Source organism: Bos grunniens, chromosome 15 (genome assembly GCF_055505025.1).
Source record: "Bos grunniens cultivar Pamir isolate PY7600 chromosome 15, Bosgru_T2T1.0, whole genome shotgun sequence".
Classification (NCBI taxonomy): Eukaryota; Metazoa; Chordata; class Mammalia; order Artiodactyla; family Bovidae; genus Bos; species Bos grunniens.
Genome location: NC_141179.1, coordinates 4,882,399 through 4,906,293, shown reverse-complemented (window position 1 = coordinate 4,906,293; position 23,895 = coordinate 4,882,399). Strand labels below are relative to the sequence as shown.

Sequence of the window (23,895 nt, the reverse complement as noted above, 5' to 3'; positions counted from 1 at the left end):
GATTTTTTTGAGAATCTGGAAGAAATGGCTGAAATAAAACCACAGAGAATTTAAGAGATAAATATTTAACCACCACCAATCCCCCAGCTCATATTAATTTACGGTTGTTTCTCCTTGGACTTTAACACTGAGGCAAGATTATGGGTGCAGACAGTCTTTATCTGGGAGCGTATTCCAGGAGGCACAAGTGAGAATTGGTTATACTCGGACAAGGAAGGGAGAAAATCTAGTGAACACATCATTGCCATGGGCCACTGCAGTTCAAACCCTCTGAGGAAGCCTGAAGAACATACTTCAGAGTTGCCCCACAGAAAGATGGAGAATCTGGGGCATTTATCCACGAAATCCCATGAGCTGGAGCTGCAGCAGTATGTTCAAAAGGACAAGCATCACAAAATCACAGCTTCTGTTTATTCAGCAGTGCGTGCAAGCCTGCTAAATTGCTTCAGTTGTGTTTGACTTTTTGTTATCCTATGGACTGTAGTCTGCCAGTCTCCTCTGTCCCAGGGATTCTCCAGGCAAGAATACTGGAGTAGGTTGCTGTGTCCTCCTCCAGGGGATCTTCCCAGCCCAGGGACCGAACTCGCTTCACTCTAAAGCACTGGTAAACTTTCCCAGCCACTGAGCAGCAAAGGTAAAGACTTTCAGAATCTGCCCTCCTCATCTCTCTCTTTTCTCTTGAATCATTATCTGTCACTTCCCACATGGAGTCTCTATAGTAGCTTTCAAGTATCCTTTGCCTTTTTGCCCCCAAAGTCAGTAGAGGAGGTGGGAAAACTAGGACAGGCAGAGCTGTGTTCCAGTTGCTCCTGACTTAAGGGCTGTGGCTGCCACATTGTCTTCTCCTGACCTCTACCTGCTGGTCACTGTCTTAGGAGAGGTTGGTCTCAGCCCATGAAGTGGCATTACATACGTGATTCTCTGCAATCTCTCTTAAGACTAGGCTTTCTTTGCGTTCTTGCCTTCCTGTTTTGCTCCTAACCTATGCCAACCTGAAAGGAAGCCTGCTCCTTGGGTATATTCAAAGCATCAGAGACTTAATTATTTTCTGAAAGTCTCAAAAGTAAAGTTCTTACACTTCAAGATGCATGGGTGAGTGTAGACAACAAGTAGTAGATCAATTTAAAATATCTATCCCTTTAATATTTTATAAAGTTATATAGTACTATATATAGTTTATAAATATATATACACATATGGAGAATGTGATAAAAGTTTCTTGCTAATTCTTTTTAACTATTGAGGTGCACCATCAAAAGGATTTGCTCTGAGAGACTGTATCTGCTGTTTCATGGCCAGAGGGCCAATGACCACTGTCAAACAGCAGGTTCTTCAAGGGAACTTTTAGAAGGCGGCAATCAACTGTCCTGAGGAGACACCTAGGTTTGCAAACCTCATGGCCTCATGGTTCTACTCTTCAGTCCAAATGACTCTGGGCATTCACCCTGAGTGTTGATTTGCTTAGCTCTGTAAACTGCATTAAGGGTTTGGTTTTTTAAAAAAGGCCTTTAAAGAAGGTATGTGGAATGAAGCTCTCTTTACTGTTCCATCTAACACATGACCTTCCACAATAATAATTCCAAGTTGTAATTTATGGGAAAAAGCATACTCTTGGCATCCACCTCAACAATTTGGTTGCCTACTAACTAGACTTAATTTGCAACCCTTTCAATTATGGTGAATGGATTGTCTTTTCATATGTTCTGTCTGCTAAATAATTCTGTAAGCACCTTACAAGCAGATGCTCATTGTCTACTTCCTTTAACCTGCAAGAACAGCTCACAGACTGCTTTGGTTCAAAATGACAGTGAATAAGTTGTTGAAATAAAGAACTCTGAATGGATTTATTTTCAACTCTTAAAGGTTACTTTTTGGGATTTTTAAACAGGCTAGTGACAGACTCTTGCTACTACCGTGGGAAGCCTAGAGTGCAAGTTGAAGAGAGTAGGGATGGTTCTAAAAGCACAACAGCACCCAGTTCGAGTCATTTAGCAGTTAAAATTAATCTGCATATCATCTTCAGGATATATAAATTCCATTCTCCTTGACTTTTCTGGGTTGTTAAGTATTGCTTCTACTCATTGAGGGAAAGATAACCTTGGTAGAATGTTTTTCTATTTACAGGACAAATTCAAGTTATCCATTAAGCCCACACCAAAATCCTATGGAAAAGAGATCATTGCCATCATCCCCATTTTCTATGAGGATATTGAGGCTCAGAGAAATAGATACTTTGTCCAAGGACATTCAGAGAATGTGACAAATCCAATGAGCATAAGCCCTGGTTTCTTTACTTCAAAGAAAGTAAAGGCTTTCTATCTTACTGTGTATCCAACCCAGTTTGTGAGTGTGTGTGTGTGACTACTACCCAATGTATAGAATACTGTTGCTTTATAAAAGGATAGAATAACATAACTTGATTAAATTTTTGATACTAGTTTTTTTTAAATGCTTGTGTTTTGATGTTTTTTGGTCACAGGAAGAATGAGTTAATATTTTCAAAGAAAAGAGCTTGCAGCCTTGTTTGTAAGAAGTGATTCACAGAGAGCCTATTTTATTATAAGATAAATTCTTTTTCTTTCATTAAGGTATCTTATATCCAGGATGATCTCAGATATTTTAGATGAAGAATTCAATACCATAAAGAAACGATCTACTTAAGACTATAAAAAAGAACATAGAGACCTGATGCTAACTCCTAGATAAATTGGCTACATATCCATTCTAACAAACGCGAAGTATACCTCCTACCTGCAATTGTCATTGCTTGTTTATTCAGGCTGGTTTACTGCAAATTCAGGAGTTTACGATCCTCCTCGATTTAAATTTTTCTACAAAGACATAATCTGAGAGTTCAACTTTAATATCAGCAACCATGATTTCAGTGGGGATCCACTCTTTGATGTCAATCTAATGTCAGTATATTTCATGTTGTATAAGCAGTAATTTATGAGTTATCCTTGGAACATTTGGTCTAGTGTCTCTTAGCCACAGGCATGAAGGGCCCACCACAATTCTACATTCCAGATGAAACGTACTACAGTAAGAACATGAAATCAAACCATGTCTTTGTTCAAGATTAATAGTAATTTAAGTTGTTTTGAAGAAAAATAAGGAAATACAGAAAAATAAGCCTGAAAAACAATTTAGTTAGGGTTGCCACAGAACTTTCTGTTTCACTTCACGTACAGTTTGTAAAGAAAAAGAAAAATCAATGATCTGATCTTTTTTCCTTTCAGCATCTGAAATTGGGTCTCTTATTTGGAAAGCCAGGGTATGTGGTTTTTCTGATCGGTTCACGTCCTTTGGAGGGTTCCAAAGAGAGACTGTTCGTGCTCTGTGAATAAGCAGCACTGACATACTTTACCAACATATGAGTAAACAAAAGCATATCAGCAGTTAAACACATTTTATGAGCTGAGCGAAACAGAATATTCCTAAGTGGAATGGAAATGAAAACGGAATAGAGGACAGGGCTGGGAGCTTCACGTCTCTCAAAACAGAGAAAGAGCCCAGGGGGACGGTAACACCTCCAAACCATTCTGATAATAAGGAGAGAGATTCTCTGAGCCTGACATCATTTAGATGGCCTAAGAAAGAAGTCTTCTTGTAGCTAACCTGCTAAATTTAATTTATCTGGGAAAAATAGGTGAGCTGATTTCTCTTTTATTTGCTATTTTTTTTTAATTGAAGCTTTTGTTTGTCAGACTTTCTCGTTTTCATGGTTGGAATACAATTAAATTCTATAGACAGATGGGCTTCAGCTGTGCTAATTACCATGGTGATCAATTAACTCAGCTGCTGTTTAGAATAGAGAAAGCTACATAAACAACAACCTAGAAATTTTTTCTAAGACAGTTGTAGAAACCTATCAAGCATATAATTCATAAAATATCCAATTGTGGTACAATGGGCTTCTTTATTTATTTGAGATCTTTACCATATACTTCTGTCCTAACAGGAAACATGCATCCAGTCAATCTGGCCCAGAAGGTCATGATAAATGAAGTGACCTGCTACACAGCTAGCTTTTGGGGTGGCATGGCTGTTGACTGGAGGCATCTTCAGATCTTTCCTACTGGGACTGCCTGCATGTACTGGAGAGTTAGATGTTTCATGTATCAGAATGAATATATGTGGACAATGCAGAAACTGGCTACTTTCAGAACAGTTTGCACTATATTATCCATGTATGTGTATAGCATCAAGACATTTAAAAAATTAAACTATAATATTAACTAATTATATGCATCTACATTAAAAGCACTTACAAGGACATTTGGAAATTCCTAATTCATGCATTGGAGAAGGAAATGGCAGCCCACTCCAGTGTTCTTGCCTGGAGAATCCCAGGGATGGCAGAGACTGGTGGGCTGCCATCTATGGGGTCCCACAGAGTCGGACACAACTGAAGTGACTTAGCAGCAGCAATGCAGCTGCTACACATTTCCTAATGAAATATCTCTACAGGCTAGATAGTAACATAAACTAAGACTGAGAGGCAACACAATGTCAAAATATTGAAAGAATCTTCACTAACTCTAAAGCAGAGGAAGAAAAGGATCTATGCAGATGTCAACCCAGGAACTGCATTGGCTTTTCCTCATGATAAAGACTGACTGTTAGCTCAACCAGCCAGGCTCTATACAGAAACAAACACGGACATTCATTCTGTTTGTTTGTGCGGGTGCCTTTGTGAACGCTAGGGTTGGGGAGAAAGCTAGACTATTATTCCTTCCCTGCACCAGTCCTAACGTCCTACTGTATCCTTCCATTAATACCATCTACAAGGGGAAACAATGAACAGCAAAATGCATGTGTGTTAGAGGAGAAAAAAGTCAAGTGTATGCTATGATACTCCTGGAGAAGGAAAGGGCAACCCACTCCAGTATTCTTGCCTGGAAAATTCCATGGATGGAGGAGCCCCATAGGCTACAGTCCATGGGGTCGCAAAGAGTCAGACATGACTGAGTGACTTCACTTTCTTTTCACGTTCATGCTATGACACATTGAGCAAAGCATTATTCCTCCAAAGTCAGCTGGGTAAAATTTAACTATGGCTGTGACCAAGTCATGTTTCAAGTTGAATTCAGGAGCAATTTCACCAGTGAGCTTTCTACATATTCCTACTCACTCCTTGTACCCCTCATTCAAACAAGTAACCTTTGTCTTCTCTGAGCATGCACAGCATTTTATTCACACATCTATTACAACTTCTACTACATCCTGTTATATAAAATGATCCAAAATACATGAGTCTTCTCTGGCCTTCTAGCCACCTTGTTCTTTGGAGAAAAGTGAGTCCTATTCATCTGTGTCCTCAAAGCCCCAAGTCCACTGACGTGCTCATATGATGTAGTCATTAAATATTTACTATGAGAAATTATTAACATGTTTCTGAGCTCATCTTCAAATGGTAGAAAACTAACTAAACAAATCTGTAACTTTCTAGACACATATTTTTTGTAACTAATTGGACTGAAGACATTTCCATGGTTTCCAATTAGGACTAACTGTATAGGAAGGACAAAACAAAAAAGCATAGAAATCACAACTAAATTACAACTATTAAAGTGTATTTGAACTTATAAATAGATCCCAATAGTATTTCTAAACTACAGTGACATTGTTTTTGAGACGAGTTGATTACAAGTTACTGTAAAGGCATAAACAATAACAGTTTGAATAATTTTCTTCAATCACAACTGAATTCAAAACATAAGACCCTATTTGTCATTACTGTTACATTTTGTTTTACATGATTATTCTCACAGCAGAAACAGGAAAATAAAAACATTCCTTGTCTAAGGTACAGTGAAATTTAAGAAAAGTAAGTGTGTATGCTCAGTTGTGTCTGACTCTTTGCAGCACCATGAATTGTAGCCCACCAGGCTCCCCTGTCCATGGAATTTTCCGGGCAAGAATACTGGAGTGGGTTGCCATGTTCTTCTTTAGGGGATATTCTCAACCCAGGGATGAACCCATATCTCCTGCATTGGCAGACAGATTCTTTACCACTGGGCCACCTGGGAAGTCTCAAGACAAGTAACTATCAACCCACAAAGTTACACTAATAAATTGTTTTTATCCTGTTTTTAACTTATTACACTAACTTTATTTAATCTGTCAGATCAGATCAGATCAGTTGCTCAGTCATGTCCGACTCTTTGCGACCACATGAATCGTGCACGCCAGGCCTCCCTATCCATCACCAACTCCCGGAGTTCACTCAGACTCACGTCCATCGAGTCAGTGATGCCATCCAGCCATCTCATCCTCTGTCATCCCTTTCTCCTCCTGCCCCCAATCCCTCCCAGCATCAGAGTCTTTTCAATGAGTCAACTCTTCGCATGAGGTGGCCAAAGTACTGGAGTTTCAGCTTTAGCATCAGTCCTTCCAAAGAAATCCCAGGGCTGATCTCCGTCAGAATGGACTGGTTGGATCTCCTTGCAGTCCAAGGGACTCTCAAGAGTCTTCTCCAACACCACAGTTCAAAAGCATCAATTCTTCGGTGCTCAGCCTTCTTCACAGTCCAACTCTCACATCCATACATGACCACAAGAAAAATCACAGCCTTGAGTAGACGAACCTTTGTTGGCAAAGTAATGTCTCTGCTTTTGAATATCTAGGTTGGTCATAACTTTCCTTCCAAGAAGTAAGCATCTTTTAATTTCATGGCTGCAATCACCATCTGCAGTGATTCTGGAGCCCAGAAAAATAAAGTCTGACACTGTTTCCACTGTTTCCCCATCTATTTGCCATGAAGTGGTGGGACCGGATGCCATGATCTTCGTTTTCTGAATGTTGAGCTTTAAGCCAACTTTTTCACTCTCCACTTTCACTTTCATCAAGAGGCTTTAGAGTTCCTCTTCACTTTCTGCCATAAGGGTGGTGTCATCTGCATATCTGAGGTTATTGATATTTCTCCCGGCAATCTTGATTCCAGCTTGTGTTTCTTCCAGTCCAGCATTTCTCATGATGTACTCTGCATATAAGTTAAATAAACAGGGTGACAATATACAACCTTGATGAACTCCTTTTCCTATTTGGAACCAGTCTGTTGTTCCATGTCCAGTTCTAACTGTTGCTTCCTGACCTGCATACAAATTTCTCAAGAGGCAGATCAGGTGGTCTGGTATTCCCATCTCTTTCAGACTTTTCCACAGTTTATTGTGATCCACACAGTCAAAGGCTTTGGCATAGTCAATAAAGCAGAAATAGATGTTTTTCTGGAACTCACTTGCTTTTTCGATGATCCAGCGGATGTTGGCAATTTGATCTCTGGTTCCTCTGCCTTTTCTAAAACCAGCTTGAACATCAGGAAGTTCATGGTTCACATATTGCTGAAGCCTGGCTTGGAGAATTTTGAGCATTACTTTACTAGTGTGTGAGATGAGTGCAATTGTGCCATAGTTTGAGCATTCTTTGGCATTGCCTTTCTTTGGGATTGGAATGAAAACTGACCTTTTCCAGTCCTGTGGCCACTGCTGAGTTTTCCAAATTTGCTGGCATATTGAGTGCAGTACTTTCACAGCATCATCTTTCAGGATTTGGAATAGCTCAACTGGAATTCCATCACCTCCACTAGCTTTGTTTGTAGTGATGCTTTCTAAGGCCCACTTGACTTCACATTCCAGAATGTCTGACTCTAGGTCAGTAATCACACCATCATGATTATCTGGGTCGTAAAGATCTTTTTTGCACAGTTCTTCTGTGTATTCTTGATCACAAAATATAAGTAATCTTCAAACCTTCAATAAACAAGGTGGGCATCCCATAGATCAGAATATTTTTTCATATTCTTAACACATTGAAAAGGACCATAAAGTACAAAATTGTAGCAGCAAATTTTCTTAAAAATGAAAATATACACATGTGTATGTAGACTTGGAAAGTATATGTATTGAAAACAATAAAAGTTAACAAGAGATTATATTACCTTCAATACACAGTATATACCTTAAAATGCATCTTTTTATATGATAAAATGTTAAAATGGTATGCTATAAAATAAAGTAATAAATAAAGGCATGATAAAGTAGTCCCTGTTGGAAAGTGACATCATCTTCATTGCATTCTCAAAATAATTGAAAACGTGTTCTAACTGAGTGTGCGCTTGCTCTATGTTCTCACCAAGTGTGCACTTGCTCTTTCTCTCCAAGCATGTGCATGTGTGTGTACCATGTGTGCAAATGCATGTGTAGGTCTTCTTTTCATACTCTTGATTTTTCTTACAATAAAGAAAAACCACTAGCTGAGTTCCCAGCAGGTTGAGGCATGCTAATTTCTCAGAGTTTCTTCAATTATATATCTGTTTACGTATTTAAGAGGTCTTGCGGTCTTTAGGTTTCAAAAATGGGTAATGCGAAGCCTTTTTACTAGGGAAAACCTCCAAACAAACTAATAAAAGCTTGAACTTCCATCAGAACAGCATTTTAATGTACCTATTAAATGATTAGCTTCCTGAAGAAATCAATGTTATTCATTACTGGCAGTTCTGGCACAATATTGTATTGCAAACAGGAAAATGGGAAAATTAGTTGTTTAACCTATGAAAACAGTGGGAAACTCAGTTGCTCAGCCTATGAATACAGCTTTAAAAATTCTATATCTTCCCTCAAATGGCATTGAAAGTCTCAAGTGATGATGTAACTGTTTTAATAAGTCTCAGTTACACTGTATTTTAAAAGTAACACCAGGCATATATTTAAAGGAAACAAAATATAGCAAACTAATATATTTGCTTAATTATTACATATACTACATAATGACACTCATGTTGCTGTGTTATTGTTTCAGATAGAAAACATTTTGCTCTGTAAAGCAAGAGATGGTACTTTAAACATCAACTCACTGTAGTAAGTGAAACCATTAATCATTGGGATTTTTGCTGCATTATGTTTTTTAAAAGAAGCAAATTATAAAACGTACTATTATGGATTTACTTCAAAAAATAATTTTGGGGTTATTTACTGGTCAGTATGAAATGAGTGTCATCTTTTCTATTTTATGGGTATTTAGGCTATACAATGAGAATTGATTTTCTGAGTGATAGCCCTGAGACCTTGCAGGAGTCTCACTTATCAAAGAAAGATTCAATTATGTTCCTACATTGTACTCACCAGGGAAGAAAAGTAAGGGACTATACTTCACAAAATCTCCTAAAGAAAACTTGCAATAACCTTCAGTTACCCAGATAAGCACACCCAGATAATTCAGAGCTCCCATTTCCAAGCGATCTGTGCAATAAGGATTATAGATTTTAAAATATTTTACATTTATGAGTATTTTTATATATTCCAGATTATTCCCCAGTTTATTACATAATTAGAAGAGGTTTTTAATTAAATTTTTGAGGTAAGAAAATTATACATATAGTATTTGAATCACCAGTAATATTGAGTAAAATGAAAAAAAAATCAAAGAAGATACAAACTGAAGTACTAAACAGGAGGCTGTATTTATCTTTTCAGATTTCAGACTATTTGGCAACCGAGGTTTAAGATCTGAGTGAGTGACTGGACCACAGAATCTGAGGGCTCCCTGCCAATCCTGACAGCCTGTGATCTATAGAATGATGACAGTTAATTGGCCAGACCTTGAATCTCTTTGTTTTCCACTGTGTGTTCTCAGTAAAAGGTAAAAAAGCACATAAATTCAAAATGCCAACAAAAGTAAAGAATTACAAGGTAATAAAAAATACTACAAAAATTTAATAACATTCAGTATCAAGGCAGGGTAACATGAAAAAAGATGCTGGCTGATTTTGACATGAATTCTGAATACTTGTTTTGCTAAAAAAAAAAAAAAGACACTCTGCAAAAATAATTTTATTCACTGCTTAAAAAAACAAAACCCTAGTATTACCTTCATGACTTATCAATATTTTAAGAACCACAGTTCAAAGCTGGTTGGGTAGGGGGAAAGGAATATGGAATGTGAGGCCTACTAACTTCTCATCTGCTCCTTAGCAGAGTAATTTGCATATGAACATGCCTCACATTATGTGTGTGTGTGTGCTTAGTCGCTCAGTCGTGTCTGACTCTGTAACCCTGACTGTAGCCCACCAGGCTCCTCTATCATGGGGATTCTCCAGGCAAGAATACTGGAGTGGGTTGCCATGCCCTCCTCTAGGAGATCTTCCCAACCCAGGGACTTAAACCAGGTCTCCCACTTTGTAGGCAGATTCTTTGCCTTCTGAGCCACCAGGGAAAACCAGGAATGCTGGAGTGGGTAGCCTATCCCTTCTCTAGGGGATCTTCATTACAGTTGTTCCTAAACTTAGGAGAAACCATTACTGATCTCTGATGGGCTTATCTGGACACTAAGAACCACAGAAGATATTTATTAACTTATTATTATTAGGTCAAAGGGCCATCCATCTCCATAAAGAGTAGAAGATAATTCTAAATAATTCATGATTTTCTACAAGAACATTATGATGCTAGGTTTTTTCCCCTAGAATTTTGTAAAGTCCTCCTTGTCATGAGGTGCTGCCTTTCCAGCTAAAGGCTCTTGAATCAGGCAGTCTTCTCGGCCTGTTCTCCCCACTAGCCTACTCCCACATGACCAACTTGTCATTGTCATAAACTCAGCTCTTTCAGGAAGCCTTCCATGCCCAATAATCCTATCCATATTCTGCATTTGTTCTACAGATACTACTAATATGTCTCACGTTCTGCCAGATTCTGTGGTATTTTTAACTCCCAATGTGTAGGTATATGTATGTCCTTTATTTTAGACCAAGTTCCTTTAAGAACACAGCTTGTATTTAACATTATTTATGTGCACCCCCAAAACTTTGCACGTTCTCCACACACAGGAGGCATTCGGCCCACATTCTCAATGTAAATGAATGTGAGCATGAGACCTTAGGATAATTAGAGCAATGAGTGCAGATATAGTCTTCCACCTGAGACAGACACATGAAAAACAGAACCCCTCTCCAAATTCTTCAGACTGATGTAACGCCTTTCTCTAAGTAACAAGGCAGGTCTTCTGACAAGACTTGAAGTAAGGAGAGGGGATGAGGCAGACGATGTCAATTCTCTTCTGGCTCATAAAAAAGTGCACTTGGGAAGACCAAGCTAGGAAGACACGACCTCTCTACAGTGGAAACATATAGTGAAACACAAAGAAAAACAACTGGCACTCTAGGCTTTCTACCTGATCTCCATTGCCTTCAAGCACCATGTTACCCCTGCCTTTGGGTCTCGAGACTGGCATGGAGTGGGGCTGTGCCCTCAGGTCAGGGTGTGAGGCAGGGTAGTATTTACCCTGCCTTTTCCTACACAAAGAAAGAAAGAGAAGTGGCTTAGTTGTGTCTGACTCTTTGCAACTCCTGGGGTGCAGCCCACCAGGCTCCTCCATCTATGGGATTCTCCAGGCAAGAATACTGGAGTGGGTTGCCATTTCCTTCTGCAGGGGATCTTCCCAACCCAGGCATCGAATCCCGATGTCCCACGTTATAGGCAGGTGCTTTGCCATCTGAGCCACCAGGGAAGTCCTTTCCTACAGAACTGATGTCAAATTGGTCTCTTCTGGTTCACCTCACTGATCTGTTCAAAGTAATGACTTATTTCTAACCAGTCTCTCGTTTTAGAGAACTTCTGTATTTTCCACACAATTCTGCTCCCACATCCAACGGGGTAAACACATTCTACTTAGAAAACACTATAATTCTGCACTGCCTCTTACATTTTCATATTCCAGCAACAGCTCCCTCTTTGAGCCATTGAGAAAACCTCTAGGCTGACCCTCCTGCCAAATTACATCTTTCATTTGTTGTGAGAAAACTCTTCCTTAAATTAATTAATAAAACAAGTAAATATCACAAAGACCTGCTTCAAATCCTTTCCATTTCCTTTCTTTTCTCTTTTTTCCCCCACCTTTTTTTGGAGTGGGGTTGGGGAGGGGAGGATTCTTGTTTATTGATAATGCTTAAATTCCTTGGGTTCATATACGGCTGTTCATAAATTGGTTCCAATGAATTTTTTTCCAGCTTCACAGCCTGCCATTCAAATTCATGGACACTTTTCTCCTATTACATTTAATGTATCACATTTCTCTGGAAAGAACAGACCTTGTTATGAATTGTTGCTTTTATGCATACAGTTCCTTTTGTCTAGAGTGACTCTCCCCACTTTTCACATGGGAAATATTCATCCTTCAACATCCACCTGTCTCATCTTTAGAGAGACATCCTCTGTTCCATTGAATCCCTCAGTATGCTGAACACGTCTGAAAGTACTGACCTCCAGAATTGTGATTTACTCATTTCCCATCAGTCTACCCCTAGGATATGAGATCCTCAAGGGAAGGCACCACGTCCCATCCATCATTTTACCAACCACTTAGCCTGATACTTGCCATGTAGGAAACAAATACTCATTGTTTGGGGGGTAAATAAAAGTACACAGAATACAATTCTCAAATGAACACAATGCTAATATGTTGTTTAGGGAAAAGCTGAAACAATCTTTTTTAGACCGCGGGTCAAATAGGCTTTGAAGGACTAGCCTTAGAACCAAATGGACTGGAGTGACTTTATTTCTATGGGAACAAGTGGTCTAAGTTCCAAGCAGCACACATAGGAATGGACTTTGGAACACAAATGCCCCTGCAGTGTTCCATGCGGCCAAGCAGCAGGCACCGAGGCTGGCAGGCAGCCCCCAGACCAGTGGGTGGCTGCATCTCCTGGGGAGGTGAATGCACAAGACACCACGTCACCAGAAGCAGCCCAGCCATCCACGGAGACCAGCTCCAGTCAAGCCAGCGAGCTGCCTGATGCCCTCTGTCCATTCGGCCCTCCCGGGCCCGGGCCATGCTGCTCACGGTCTACTGCGTGCGGAGGGACCTCTCCGAGGCCACCTTCTCCCTGCAGGTCAGGCCCGACTTTGAACTTCACAACTTCCGTGTGCTCTGTGAGCTGGAGTCCGGCATCCCTGCCGAGGAGACCCAGATAGTCTACATGGAGCGGCTTCTCGTCAACGACCACTGCTCCCTGGGCTCCTACGGCCTCAAGGACGGCGACATGGTCATTTTACTGCAGAAGGAGGCCATGCGGCCGCGCTCCCCAGAGCGGGCGGCCGGCTTGTGCAGCATGGAACTGGCGGGGCCCGCCCTACCCGGGACGTCCGGCTCCCGGCCGCACCAGCGCGCCCAGCCGGCCCAGCACTCCAGCCGCCGCGGCTCTGGGGAGAAGGCGGGCCCGGGTCAAGGGCTAGACAGCCCGGCCCTGGTCCGGAGCATGCTCCTGTCCAGCCCACACGACCTGTCCCTGCTGAAAGAGCGCAACCCTTCCCTGGCCGAAGCGCTGCTCAGCGGAAACCTGGAGAGCTTCTCCCAGGTCCTGATGGAGCAGCAAAGGGAGAGGGCGCTGAGAGAGCAAGAGCGACTGCGCCTCTTCTCCGCTGACCCGTTCGATCTGGAGGCCCAAGCCAAGATAGAGGAGGAGATCCGGCAGCAGAACATCGAGGAGAACATGAGCATAGCCATGGAAGAGGCGCCGGAGAGCTTCGGCCAGGTGGCTATGCTCTACATCAACTGCAGAGTCAACGGGCATCCTCTGAAGGCTTTCGTCGACTCGGGGGCCCAGATGACCATCATGAACCAAGTCTGTGCCGAGAGATGCAACATCATACGGCTGGTGGATCGGCGGTGGGCCGGGGTCGCTAAAGGCGTGGGCACGCAGCGAATTCTCGGCCGAGTCCACCTAGCGCAGATTCAGATCGAAGGCGACTTCTTACAGTGCTCTTTCTCTATACTGGAGGAGCAGCCCATGGACATGCTTCTTGGGCTGGATATGCTCAGGAGACATCAGTGTTCCATTGACCTTAAGAGAAACGTGCTGGTGATCGGCACAACTGGCACACAGACTTCCTTCCTTCCTGAGGGAGAGTTACCTCCATGTGCTAAGTTGGTAAGTGGGATGGGGCCAGAGGAGTCTTCAGATAAGGAAATAGCAAATGCTATTAAACATTCAGTCATGGATTCGGGGCGGAAAAAGCATTGAAACAGGCTCTATATATGCTATCGCTGTGAGGGAGTCTCAGGTCTCTGGAAATTATAAGACATGAGCTCACTGGCAATGCAATCATTAAAAACATCAGTAAGCACTAAACCTGGCCTTGGGACTAAGTTCTCAGAGCCATCACTATGTAAACTGTGATTGATTGATCTTAGTCCATCCATTTCCCTTATCCAAAAAATCACTGAACCTTATCTTGAGAAGGTGCTGGAGGCTCAGACTGATTTTCAGATAATCCATGAAAGGAAAACCAGCCTCTTTGGAGATGCTGTCTAAGGAAATTATAGGATGGCTTGTCCAAATCTGTTGCTCTTTTGAAGAATTCCCTGGAAAAAGCCATTGCTGCAGATGCTACGATGTACCTATGCAAAATTATTTTAAATCACCAGTAACGATTGTATATTTAGGGGAATACATTGATTTTCATTGCCCCCCCCCCCACTTTTTTTTTTAGGAAAGGTACTAGAAATGATTGGTCAATTGTACTCAAGCTGATTAATACATATAAATGTCTGTTTGAGGGCATTTCTCACTTCTCATTTCTCCACATTCTCACATGTGGAGGCATGTTCACTGCAATTCATTCTAAAAGGCTATTTCTGCCATACTTGAGAGAGTGAATTTTTCTCCCAGGATGTCCTAAAATAATTTCTTCTCTCCTCTATATTCCAAGAAATTCTGGTCATAAAAGAAAGACAGTCAAGTAGTTGTTTTTTTTTTTTTTTTTTAATTATGCTTCTTGGCAACTTAGTGGTTAAATTGTGGTGGGAATGAGAGTCAAGTGTAGGCAGTGTCTAGGTCCCTGCATTATCTTTCTGGCTTTATATATTAAGCTGTTACGACATAAGTATGGTTTAAACAAAGGGCTTCACTTTTAAAATAACATCTGAAAATTTCTGAATGAGATCTCTAAGGCTGCAATACAGTCCATTCTGACAAAGCTACTCTCCATTACTGCTGACAGTGGGAAATGGAATATTCCAGACTTAGTTACAATCCATGGCTATAATACCTCAGAGAAAAGCTTCAGCTGCCTGAGGCCATCAGACGCACAGAAAATGTATGAGGGCAGTAATCCATTAAGGAAAGATTGAGGCCAAGGGGAAGAAGGGAATGACAGAGGATAGGATCGTTGGATGGCATCACCAACTCAATGGACATGAATCTGAGTAATCTCCAGGAGATAGTGTAGGACAGGGAAGCCTGGTGTACTACAGTCCATGGGGTGTATACGGACATGACTTAGCAACTGAACAACAACAATTCATTAAGACTAGTATTATTAATATAACACAGGGTTCAAAGTCAAAAATATATTCTGATCTTAGCTCTATATTAACTAGGCAAATCAGTTCACATACAATACACCTCAAATATCTCATCTATAAGCTCTTTCAGATGGGAGAGTCATTTTCAGCTACTAAGACTACATTATGAACTAGGATATCCTTTATTTGTTTTCCCAACAAGATCTAAAGCCACTCAAAGCCCTTCCAAAGGCTACAGAAAAAAAATCCTACCCTGGAGGTCTCCCTTTCTTGATTGGCTTCTTTATTATGTTTTTATAGAGTCTCCTTTTTCCTTCCAGCTATCATCAATTTGCCTCCCAGTATTCTTCCTTATCCCCTGGAGAAGGCAATGGCACCCCACTCCAGTACTCTTGCCTGGAAAATCCCACGGACGGAGGATCCTGATAGACTACAGTCCATGGGGTCACAGAGAGTTGGATGCAACTGAGTGACTTCACTTTCACTTTTCATTCTTCCTTATAGAATTCCTGTGCTCATATCATTTTCCCAACCTTGTCTACATTTGCACCAAGGCTTACATCTGGGCTTCCCTAGTGGCTCAGTTGGTAAAGAATCTCCCTGCAATGCAGGAGACCCAGGTTTGATCCCTGGGTTGGTAAGATCCCCTGGAAAAGGAAATGGCAACCCACTCCAGTATTCTTGCCTGGAGAATTCCAGAGACAAAGCTGGGCAGTTAATGAGATTGCAAGAGTTGGACAGGCTATGTGACTAACTTTCACTTTCACTTTCACTTTACATCCAGTAGAGTTACTAAAAATGACCAATGAGTAGACTTCTTTTCTACTTTTCTTTCTAATTAAGTACTAAAGACAAAAGTAGGTGACAAAGTAAAGGAAGACATTCAGAGTACAGCCAGGGATCAGCAGTTAAGTGCCAATGAAAAATGGGAACTGACCTGATAAATGCTTGGATTCCTTCATGGATAAAAATTTGCAAACTCCTCAGTATTTTCTGCAAGACTCAGCTTTCAGATCCATTTATACGAAAAACATATCTCATTTACACATGTCACATGGGGCTGACCAAGGTTGAGTATACTGTGTATCAGGATATCTAATCCATGAAAGTCAATCAAAAATCACCAAGTATTTAAATTAAAAAGACACTTTGCATGATATCAAATCCCATCACACACACTTGCCTTTCTCAGAGCAAGGTCACTTCTAATGTAACTATGGTGTTTTTTAGGACCAGACTCAAGTCTTTGATTTTTGAGTTTTGGTTTGAATTGAGCTCTATTAATCCATAACTTCCAATAAGTTGGTCTTTATTCTTCCCTTTGTCAAGAATTCATTTCTCTGGCATAAGACAACCTTTTTAATATGGAAATGTCATCTGAAATAGTCTCTTTTATAGGCTTTCACTAGCTTCCTTAACTATTCCTCACTGGATAAATTTGGAACCACTTAAAAATTTCTGTTGCATTCCTTTGGACATATTCCAGCTTTTAAAAATATTACTTGACTAGGTGGACTTTCATTGAACTAAGAATAAATTATCTCAAGGAAAAATCAATAAAGAGTTAATTAATTAAGCAACGTCCTTGCTGGTATATTTTTTAAGATCATTATCTTTTAAATCAGAAAGTATTTTGAAAATTAGTTTTATGGATTTAAAATCTTGACTCAATCCTGTGTACGTGTGAATAAATCCCAGTCAATTAAATTTTAAATGGACTAGTTTTAGTAAAAGGCAACACATTTTGCATGTCTCCTCTGTAAATCAGGAGCTATGTAAGGTACTTTACGTATACTGGTATTCTTAGCCCCTAGAACTGACCTTCAAAAGAGTTATCATTGACTATATTTTACAGATAAGAAATTAAAGTCTCAGAATTATTGTGAAATATTCAAATACCTAAAGCTTACTTTTCTTTTTAAAGCTTTTTTGGGCAGCAATCTACATTTTAAATTGTGATCCTGTTTCATATTACACACACACACACACACACACACACACATACATACATGCAAAAGCACACACACATCTATCTTTGAAACAAAGAGACTCTTAAAAAAAAAAAAGAAACAAAGAGACTCTTGAAGTAGTATGAAATGTTTAGTCTTTTCTTAGTCTATTTCTTTAAAAAGTTGTATTTTATTATTTTAAAAACATTTTGGACATGTCCCACTAACTATACCCAAGGTATCCTGATTTGCAATTTGAAACACACTGACCTCCTAGACTGCCTGATTCAAGTCTGATTTCAAATGTCACATTCTATCTAAAATGTGACCTTCTTCACATGATCCATTTTAATTCTAGATACTGGTACAAACTGTTAAAAGTTTCATTTTATGAAGACTACCAAAACACTACCAGTAAAAATGGAAACACAGTATTAGTAATCAGAATACACTCAGCAATATTTACTAAATATGCATCAAATAAGCCCTGAGCTAGGCTTTTATAAGCGTGAAAATGAATGAGGTAGTCTTAGACTTCAAGGTGATTACAACTTGGTGTAGGGGTAGGAGAGACAATCTTGTAATCAACTTAAAAACAAAAAAGGTAGACATGTAATCAGTACTATTTTGGTGTCAATGAAGGAATACATTTTAACTGGGGAGTTATTTTTTAATATAAATAAGCAAGCCAGTGAAATGTACTTTTGATATGTCTAAATGGCCAAAACTGATGCTGGAAAACACAAACATAACTTCCCTCCCAAAGTGCAGATTACTATAATATACAATTTATAAATATTTACTCTTGGGAATTTACTACCCAAAAAATGATGAACAGTTCTTCATTTTCTTTCTTCCCATTAGAAATCATGATAAACTAGACCACATGATGAATCAGACATAACATCTTTAAAATAACAAGCCATTTTAAAATTCCATCAAGCCCTTGCTTTCTCAATGCCCAAACACTCATCCTACCTAAAAGAAAATCCCTCTTGTAAATAAGCATGCATTTGAAATTACAGCAATGCATTCTTCTGCAGTTAAACTGGAAGACTGATAATATTTGATATTAGTAGAGCATCTATATTAACAAAATTCTAACTTCTTTCTTAAAGTATCAGGTCATAAAATTTCTCTTGCTTCTGGAAGAAAATCCACTCCCCCAAGACAGAAAGGCAAGTGAGTATCTGCATGTATGACTTCATCTTAACTGAGGGTGTTAAATGTTGCCTTTTTAAAGAGAACATTGCACTTCTTTCAGAGGTCATTTGCTGACATCCAACATTCCATAAAGAAACACTTGAGTAAAGGATGAGAAAGTCATCTGGGATTCACACCAGAAAACTGCTGATGAAGATATTAATCAATGCTAACATTTATAGTTATTCTTTGAGATAAACAAGAGCCTAGAAAACCAAAGAAGAGGAACAAAGAAGAAGGGGAAAACCCACAGAAATCCGGGCTGCTTTAAATAATTCTCTCTTGGTTTAAGTACTCTTTCATAAAGTAGGTGGGGACTGGGCTGAGATTAAGGATTGGCTACATTTCCACAATTCTTCATCTATTGTTGGCAAGTTACCTAAAAATGAAAATATTTTCACATTAGAGCTTGAGTCAAACTTGCTTTTGAACTTCACCTTGTTTGCATATTTGGGTCCATCTGTTAGAATCTTAGAGTTTCTAGGGTATATTTTCAGGAAAATGGGGTTCCAGGTCCTGCTGTGCCCTCCGTGTACTTAGCAGCCTGTCGAGATGGGCACGCCGGGTGTGGTTTTACCTCTTATTCCTGCACTGAATGCTTCTGATGATTGTGGCTGCTGCTTCCTCATCCCCATCCCTCCCCCTCCTCCTTTAGAGAAAGACTTGTATCAATCCAGCTTTTATATGTTCTAATGAGTAAGGTTTATTTTAAGAATATCAGTAGAAATATCACAAGGCAATTTCTTCCTATGCTAAAGTCCACAGGAGGCGACATGGGTTTTGCTCCACACAAAAGCGAAGTACATATTTTCCTACTGTTGATATATTGATACTCTGTCCAAATAAAATAGATGATAACTACCAGCATAAGCATATTCTAAGTAAAATAATCACTTAAATCCATCAAATTCTTACTCTACAACATCAGTCACCACTCTAAAAGCTTATTCTACTGGTAGTTTGCTACAGAGACCCATTCATATGACAAGAAAAAACAATTTAAAATTACATTAATTCACCTATTCTCTCTTCCAAACTCATGTCATGTTTAGGGATTTGATTGGTTTATCATTCAAAAAGTATCATTCTTTGCATTCACTGATATCATTAAAAATCTGATATAGTTTTTCAAGAGTCTTGCCATTGTCCTCTATCATTCAGAGAGACAAGGAAAATGTAAATTTTAGCCTTAGCCTTTAAATTTTTTTTTTAAAGTCCTGTTAGAGGAACTGGAAAATAATTACAAAGTAAGTAACGCAGAAATATTTAATTTAGTGCTGAATCATGAGATACAGAATGTGAGTTCAGGGGAATGGACCGCTTCTCATTTAAGATGCTGACTATAACAGTGCAGGAGCTATTGGACACATTTTTATTGAGCAGCTACTCTATGGAAGGTACCATTTTAGAGACTGGATTTTCTTGATGCAGGAAGAGTCTTCTGATTATCACCTGGTACTCTGAGATGCAGTCAGACATACAGGAAAATCTGTCACGTCCCATCTTTGACCCAGCTAACACAACCAAAGGTAGCCCAATTCTCAGGCTGAACCTGAAGGTGAAATGTGTGGTCTGCTTCTGCCTTGACTCACAGTGGCACTGAGCCCCCCTTGCTTCCTATTAAGAGCTTAGTCTTGGAACTTCGTTTGGCCACCATAAACAAACACTTCTCTCAAAAAGATTGAGGGCTTACACAACAGATGAACAACTGTGACATAGGGAGAAGAAACTAACACTCAGAGATGAGTTAACTTGGTGGAGTATTGTCACATACTTTAACTCCAGGGCACGAAAGAACGGGGGATCTCATAAACAATGAGATATAAACCAGACGGCAATTAAATTCATGTTTGGGCATTTAGAAAACCTAGAATGGAGCCCCAAATTACTAACAATAATCTACTAAAGTGTTGGGATTCTCTGGAGTGATTATAGTCTTGTTCACAATTATATCTTTAGTTTTTAGTATTTTATGTGAGGCAAACAGTATTTGCTTAATAAATTACAGATTATTTGAATGAAAAAAGAGACAAAGTTCCATTGTTATTAATAAGCTGATATAGAGAAAGTGTGACTTTTTATTTAGCTTAGTTTTTATATTAAAATATGTAAAGTAAAACTAAATCATATCTAGATTATCTTTCTATAAATTACAAAAAATAGGTTTGAGTTAACTGCATATATAGCTGATATTTATGTGTATAGATTTAAGTGTAGGTGAGTCAAGAAATAAACCCTTAACCTGGTAAGGTGGGCTTTCCAGGTTGGGCAGTGGTAAAAATTCTGCCTGCCAATACCAGAGACACAAGAGACTTGAGTTCAATCCCTGAGTTGGGAAGATAGCCTGGAATAGAAAATGGCAACCCACTCCAATATTCTTGCCTGGAAAATTCCATGGACAGAGGAGCCTGGTGGGCTACAGTCCATGGATTGACCAGTTCTTGCAGTAGCTAGATCACCCCAGTTTGTCTGGGACTGCCTTCGTTTTAAAACTAGCTCAGCATTCTGGCAACTCCCTCAGTCTCGGGAAAACCAGAAAAGCTGGTTACCCTATAAATGTTGGAAGTGGATTTTTCATTTCTAGCCCATGAATGAGCAGTTGGCACCGCCAAACAAGCTGTACTTTTAATAGGCCTGAATGATCAATATTCCAGGTTATATGCTCAAATGTTGAAAGTAGAATTTCTTAGTCTATTTTGTATAGGAGAAATAACTTTATTTATTTTTTATTTTATTTTTTAACTTTACAATATTGTATTGGTTTTGCCATATGTCAACATGAATCCACCACAGGTATACACGTGTTCCCCAACCTGAACCATCCTCTCTCCTCCCTCCCCATACCATCCCTCTGATTCATTAAGTATTTCTACCCTGGAAAGTTAACCATTTAAAAAGCATATGAAAATCTTTTTAAAAGAATTTATTGAGGAAAACCTTATAATTTCTTTCAAGAAAGTGTACAATATAACTGAAGTCCATGAAACTTTTTCAATTTTCAAGATTCCTTGGAAGTGGTATAAATTTATGCAACTAAAAAAATAAAATGAGTGGATACTGACATCAGAATATGGGGGCATGAGATATTTAAATTATCTGGGAATTTAGAGTATCCTGAAAAAGCACTGATAAAACAAACTACACCATTTTTTACACTTAGAGTGAAGATAGATAGATTAAATCTAAGTTTCAAAGTAAATCCTAGGTTTTGAATTTTTAAGGGAATATTTGAACAAAGGAACAGAAAAAAAACTTCAGAAAGAAGCACACATAAATAATGACGTCACCTCCATGTTTACTTTAAACTGTCAAAATACAATGAACAGCATGTCAAACAGGTCTGTACAATGGGGAACAGTATAAGATGAGCAGGGTTTTGATAAAGAGCTGTCCTTATAAACTGTGGATGAGGCCTAGAAGAAGCAGCTTTGCTGAGTACATGGTTGAGGCCAAGATGGAGAGCCCAGGGTTCTCGGGTAGAAAGCTGTGCAGTGTTGAGGGGCTGGGAAGCAGGAGGGGGAGATGGCCAGATTGGTGATGCTGCTGTGGAAGCAGACGTCGGAGGAGCTTCTGAGGAGAAACAAGTCAGCCACTGACAGCGGGTGCCCCAAATAATTTGAGGAAAAACAAAATGGTAAAGCCCCACCGGAAAGGACAATACAACCTATGATGAGGGTACCTTTTGCAGAATCAGAGAAGTTGATGGCATCAATGAACATCAGAAACATAGAGAAGGCAACTTTTGCTATCAGTTGAATCAATTAATTTCTTTAATAATTTTGATGTTTAATAACTTCCCTCTTACCCATATTATCAAGAATTTAGAAATGAATAACAGTAAGAAAAAATTAACATAAATGTACTGGAACCGGTGTTTTAAGCTTCATTCTGTCAGAAATGATTGCATAAAGTGAAAGCAACAGATGGGCAGATAGAGTAAGACAGAAACAAAGATATTCTCTGTTCAAAAACTGCCAACTGCCATCACTTTGTCTCCAGAGCAGTAACCGACACAAAGCAATCTCATTGACATTCCATAAGCTATAGGAGTTTATGTGCCCATATGGCAAGGTTTCTACTGTCAAAGCCTTGTTATATAATGATTCTTGAGGATCTGGTCTGAAAGTGTCTTCATTATTTCAAGAAACTAAAACAGTGTTTGCTCTTTTTCTCTAAGTGTTCAATAACTAGCAATCCTAAGTTTTATGAAAAGTGCAAAACATTTCACGTTATCTAACTAATGTTATCTAAATATTCTGTTATTCAGGTTAATTAGTTTTTAAAAAGTGATTTAGAAAAAAATCAAAAGCACTGTGAGTATACACTATTATATGCTTTTTCCTTTTGAAAAACATTCTAAACATATTTCAGGTTGTAGCTAAGTGCTATAAAGACACATGTGGAAGTCTAAGATTTCCATTTGCACTATAACTTTCCATAGTTTGTGAGAGTTTAAAAAAACTTGGCAGTCAACAAAATGAATGGGTTTAAGTCCTGCAGGAAGTTCAGAGAATAGGTTAGTGATCAGTCTCCTTGGATGAGATGCTGTGGGGAACAGCTGAGGCGGTCAGATTGAATGCAGTATGCTCACTATGTTCGTGGACAGTTGGCCCCAAGGTCTCTACTGCATAGCCAAGGGAAGTTTGCTTTAGTTTTGATAGTGCTTAGGAAGCACTGAGTTATTTCAGTTTGCTGCTGCTGCTGCTGCTAAGTCACTTCTGTCTTGTCTGACTCTGTGCGACCCCATAGACGGCAGCCCACTAGGCTCCCCCGTCCCTGGGATTCTCCAGGCAAGAACACTGGAGTGGGTTGCCATTTCCTTCTCCAATGCATGAAAGTGAAAAGTGAAAGTGAAGTCGCTCAGTCGTGTCCGACTCTTAGGGACCCCATGGACTGCAGCCCACCAGGCTCCTCCGTCCATGGGATTTTCCAGGCAAGAGTACTGGAGTGGGGTGCCATTACCAAGATACAAATGAACACATTTAGCACACATTTCTGAGAGGACTACAGAGGCTCCTGAACTCCATGTATAATTTCTAATCAATGAAATTCTGGGAGTATTTCTCTTAAAAGAACACTTTCAGGATTAGATTTAGCTGTATGTTAATAATCTTACTTGATCCTTTACATAGGCATTCAACAGCTCTGTTTCTAGGAGACTCTGTCTTTATCTTGAGGGTGACTTACTCAGAGGAATCTGTTCAACTAGACAGAAAAATACAACTCTAAATAGAAAATATTAAGAGACAAATTGTTAAGAGAACATTTAAAATAATATAGCAGCAAAACGAGTAAAGCCAAACATTAGAACCCTGATTCTTATTCTGTCATGAATTTATTTTTCTGCTCTTCTTCCTTAAATAAGCAAAGCTTATGCTTTTAATGTAGCTAGTTGTTCTGTCTCCTACTTCACCTCCAACATTTTGTACCTCCTTGCTCTTCCTAT

At 39.4% G+C, this 23,895-nt stretch overlaps 2 protein-coding genes across 9 annotated transcripts in view; one reads left to right on the top strand and one right to left on the bottom strand.

Moving 5' to 3' along the window:
- PDGFD (platelet derived growth factor D) overlaps positions 1 to 23,895 on the bottom strand; it is a 280,491-nt gene that overhangs the window by 135,293 nt on the left and 121,303 nt on the right. The window lies entirely within an intron of this gene.
- DDI1 (DDI proteasomal shuttling factor 1) lies at positions 12,812 to 18,839 on the top strand. Its single transcript, XM_086338254.1, has 2 exons — positions 12,812 to 13,921; positions 18,371 to 18,839. Exons 1-2 carry the CDS (start codon positions 12,824 to 12,826, stop codon positions 18,446 to 18,448), a joined length of 1,176 nt encoding a protein of 391 aa, XP_086194380.1. The 5' UTR covers positions 12,812 to 12,823; the 3' UTR covers positions 18,449 to 18,839.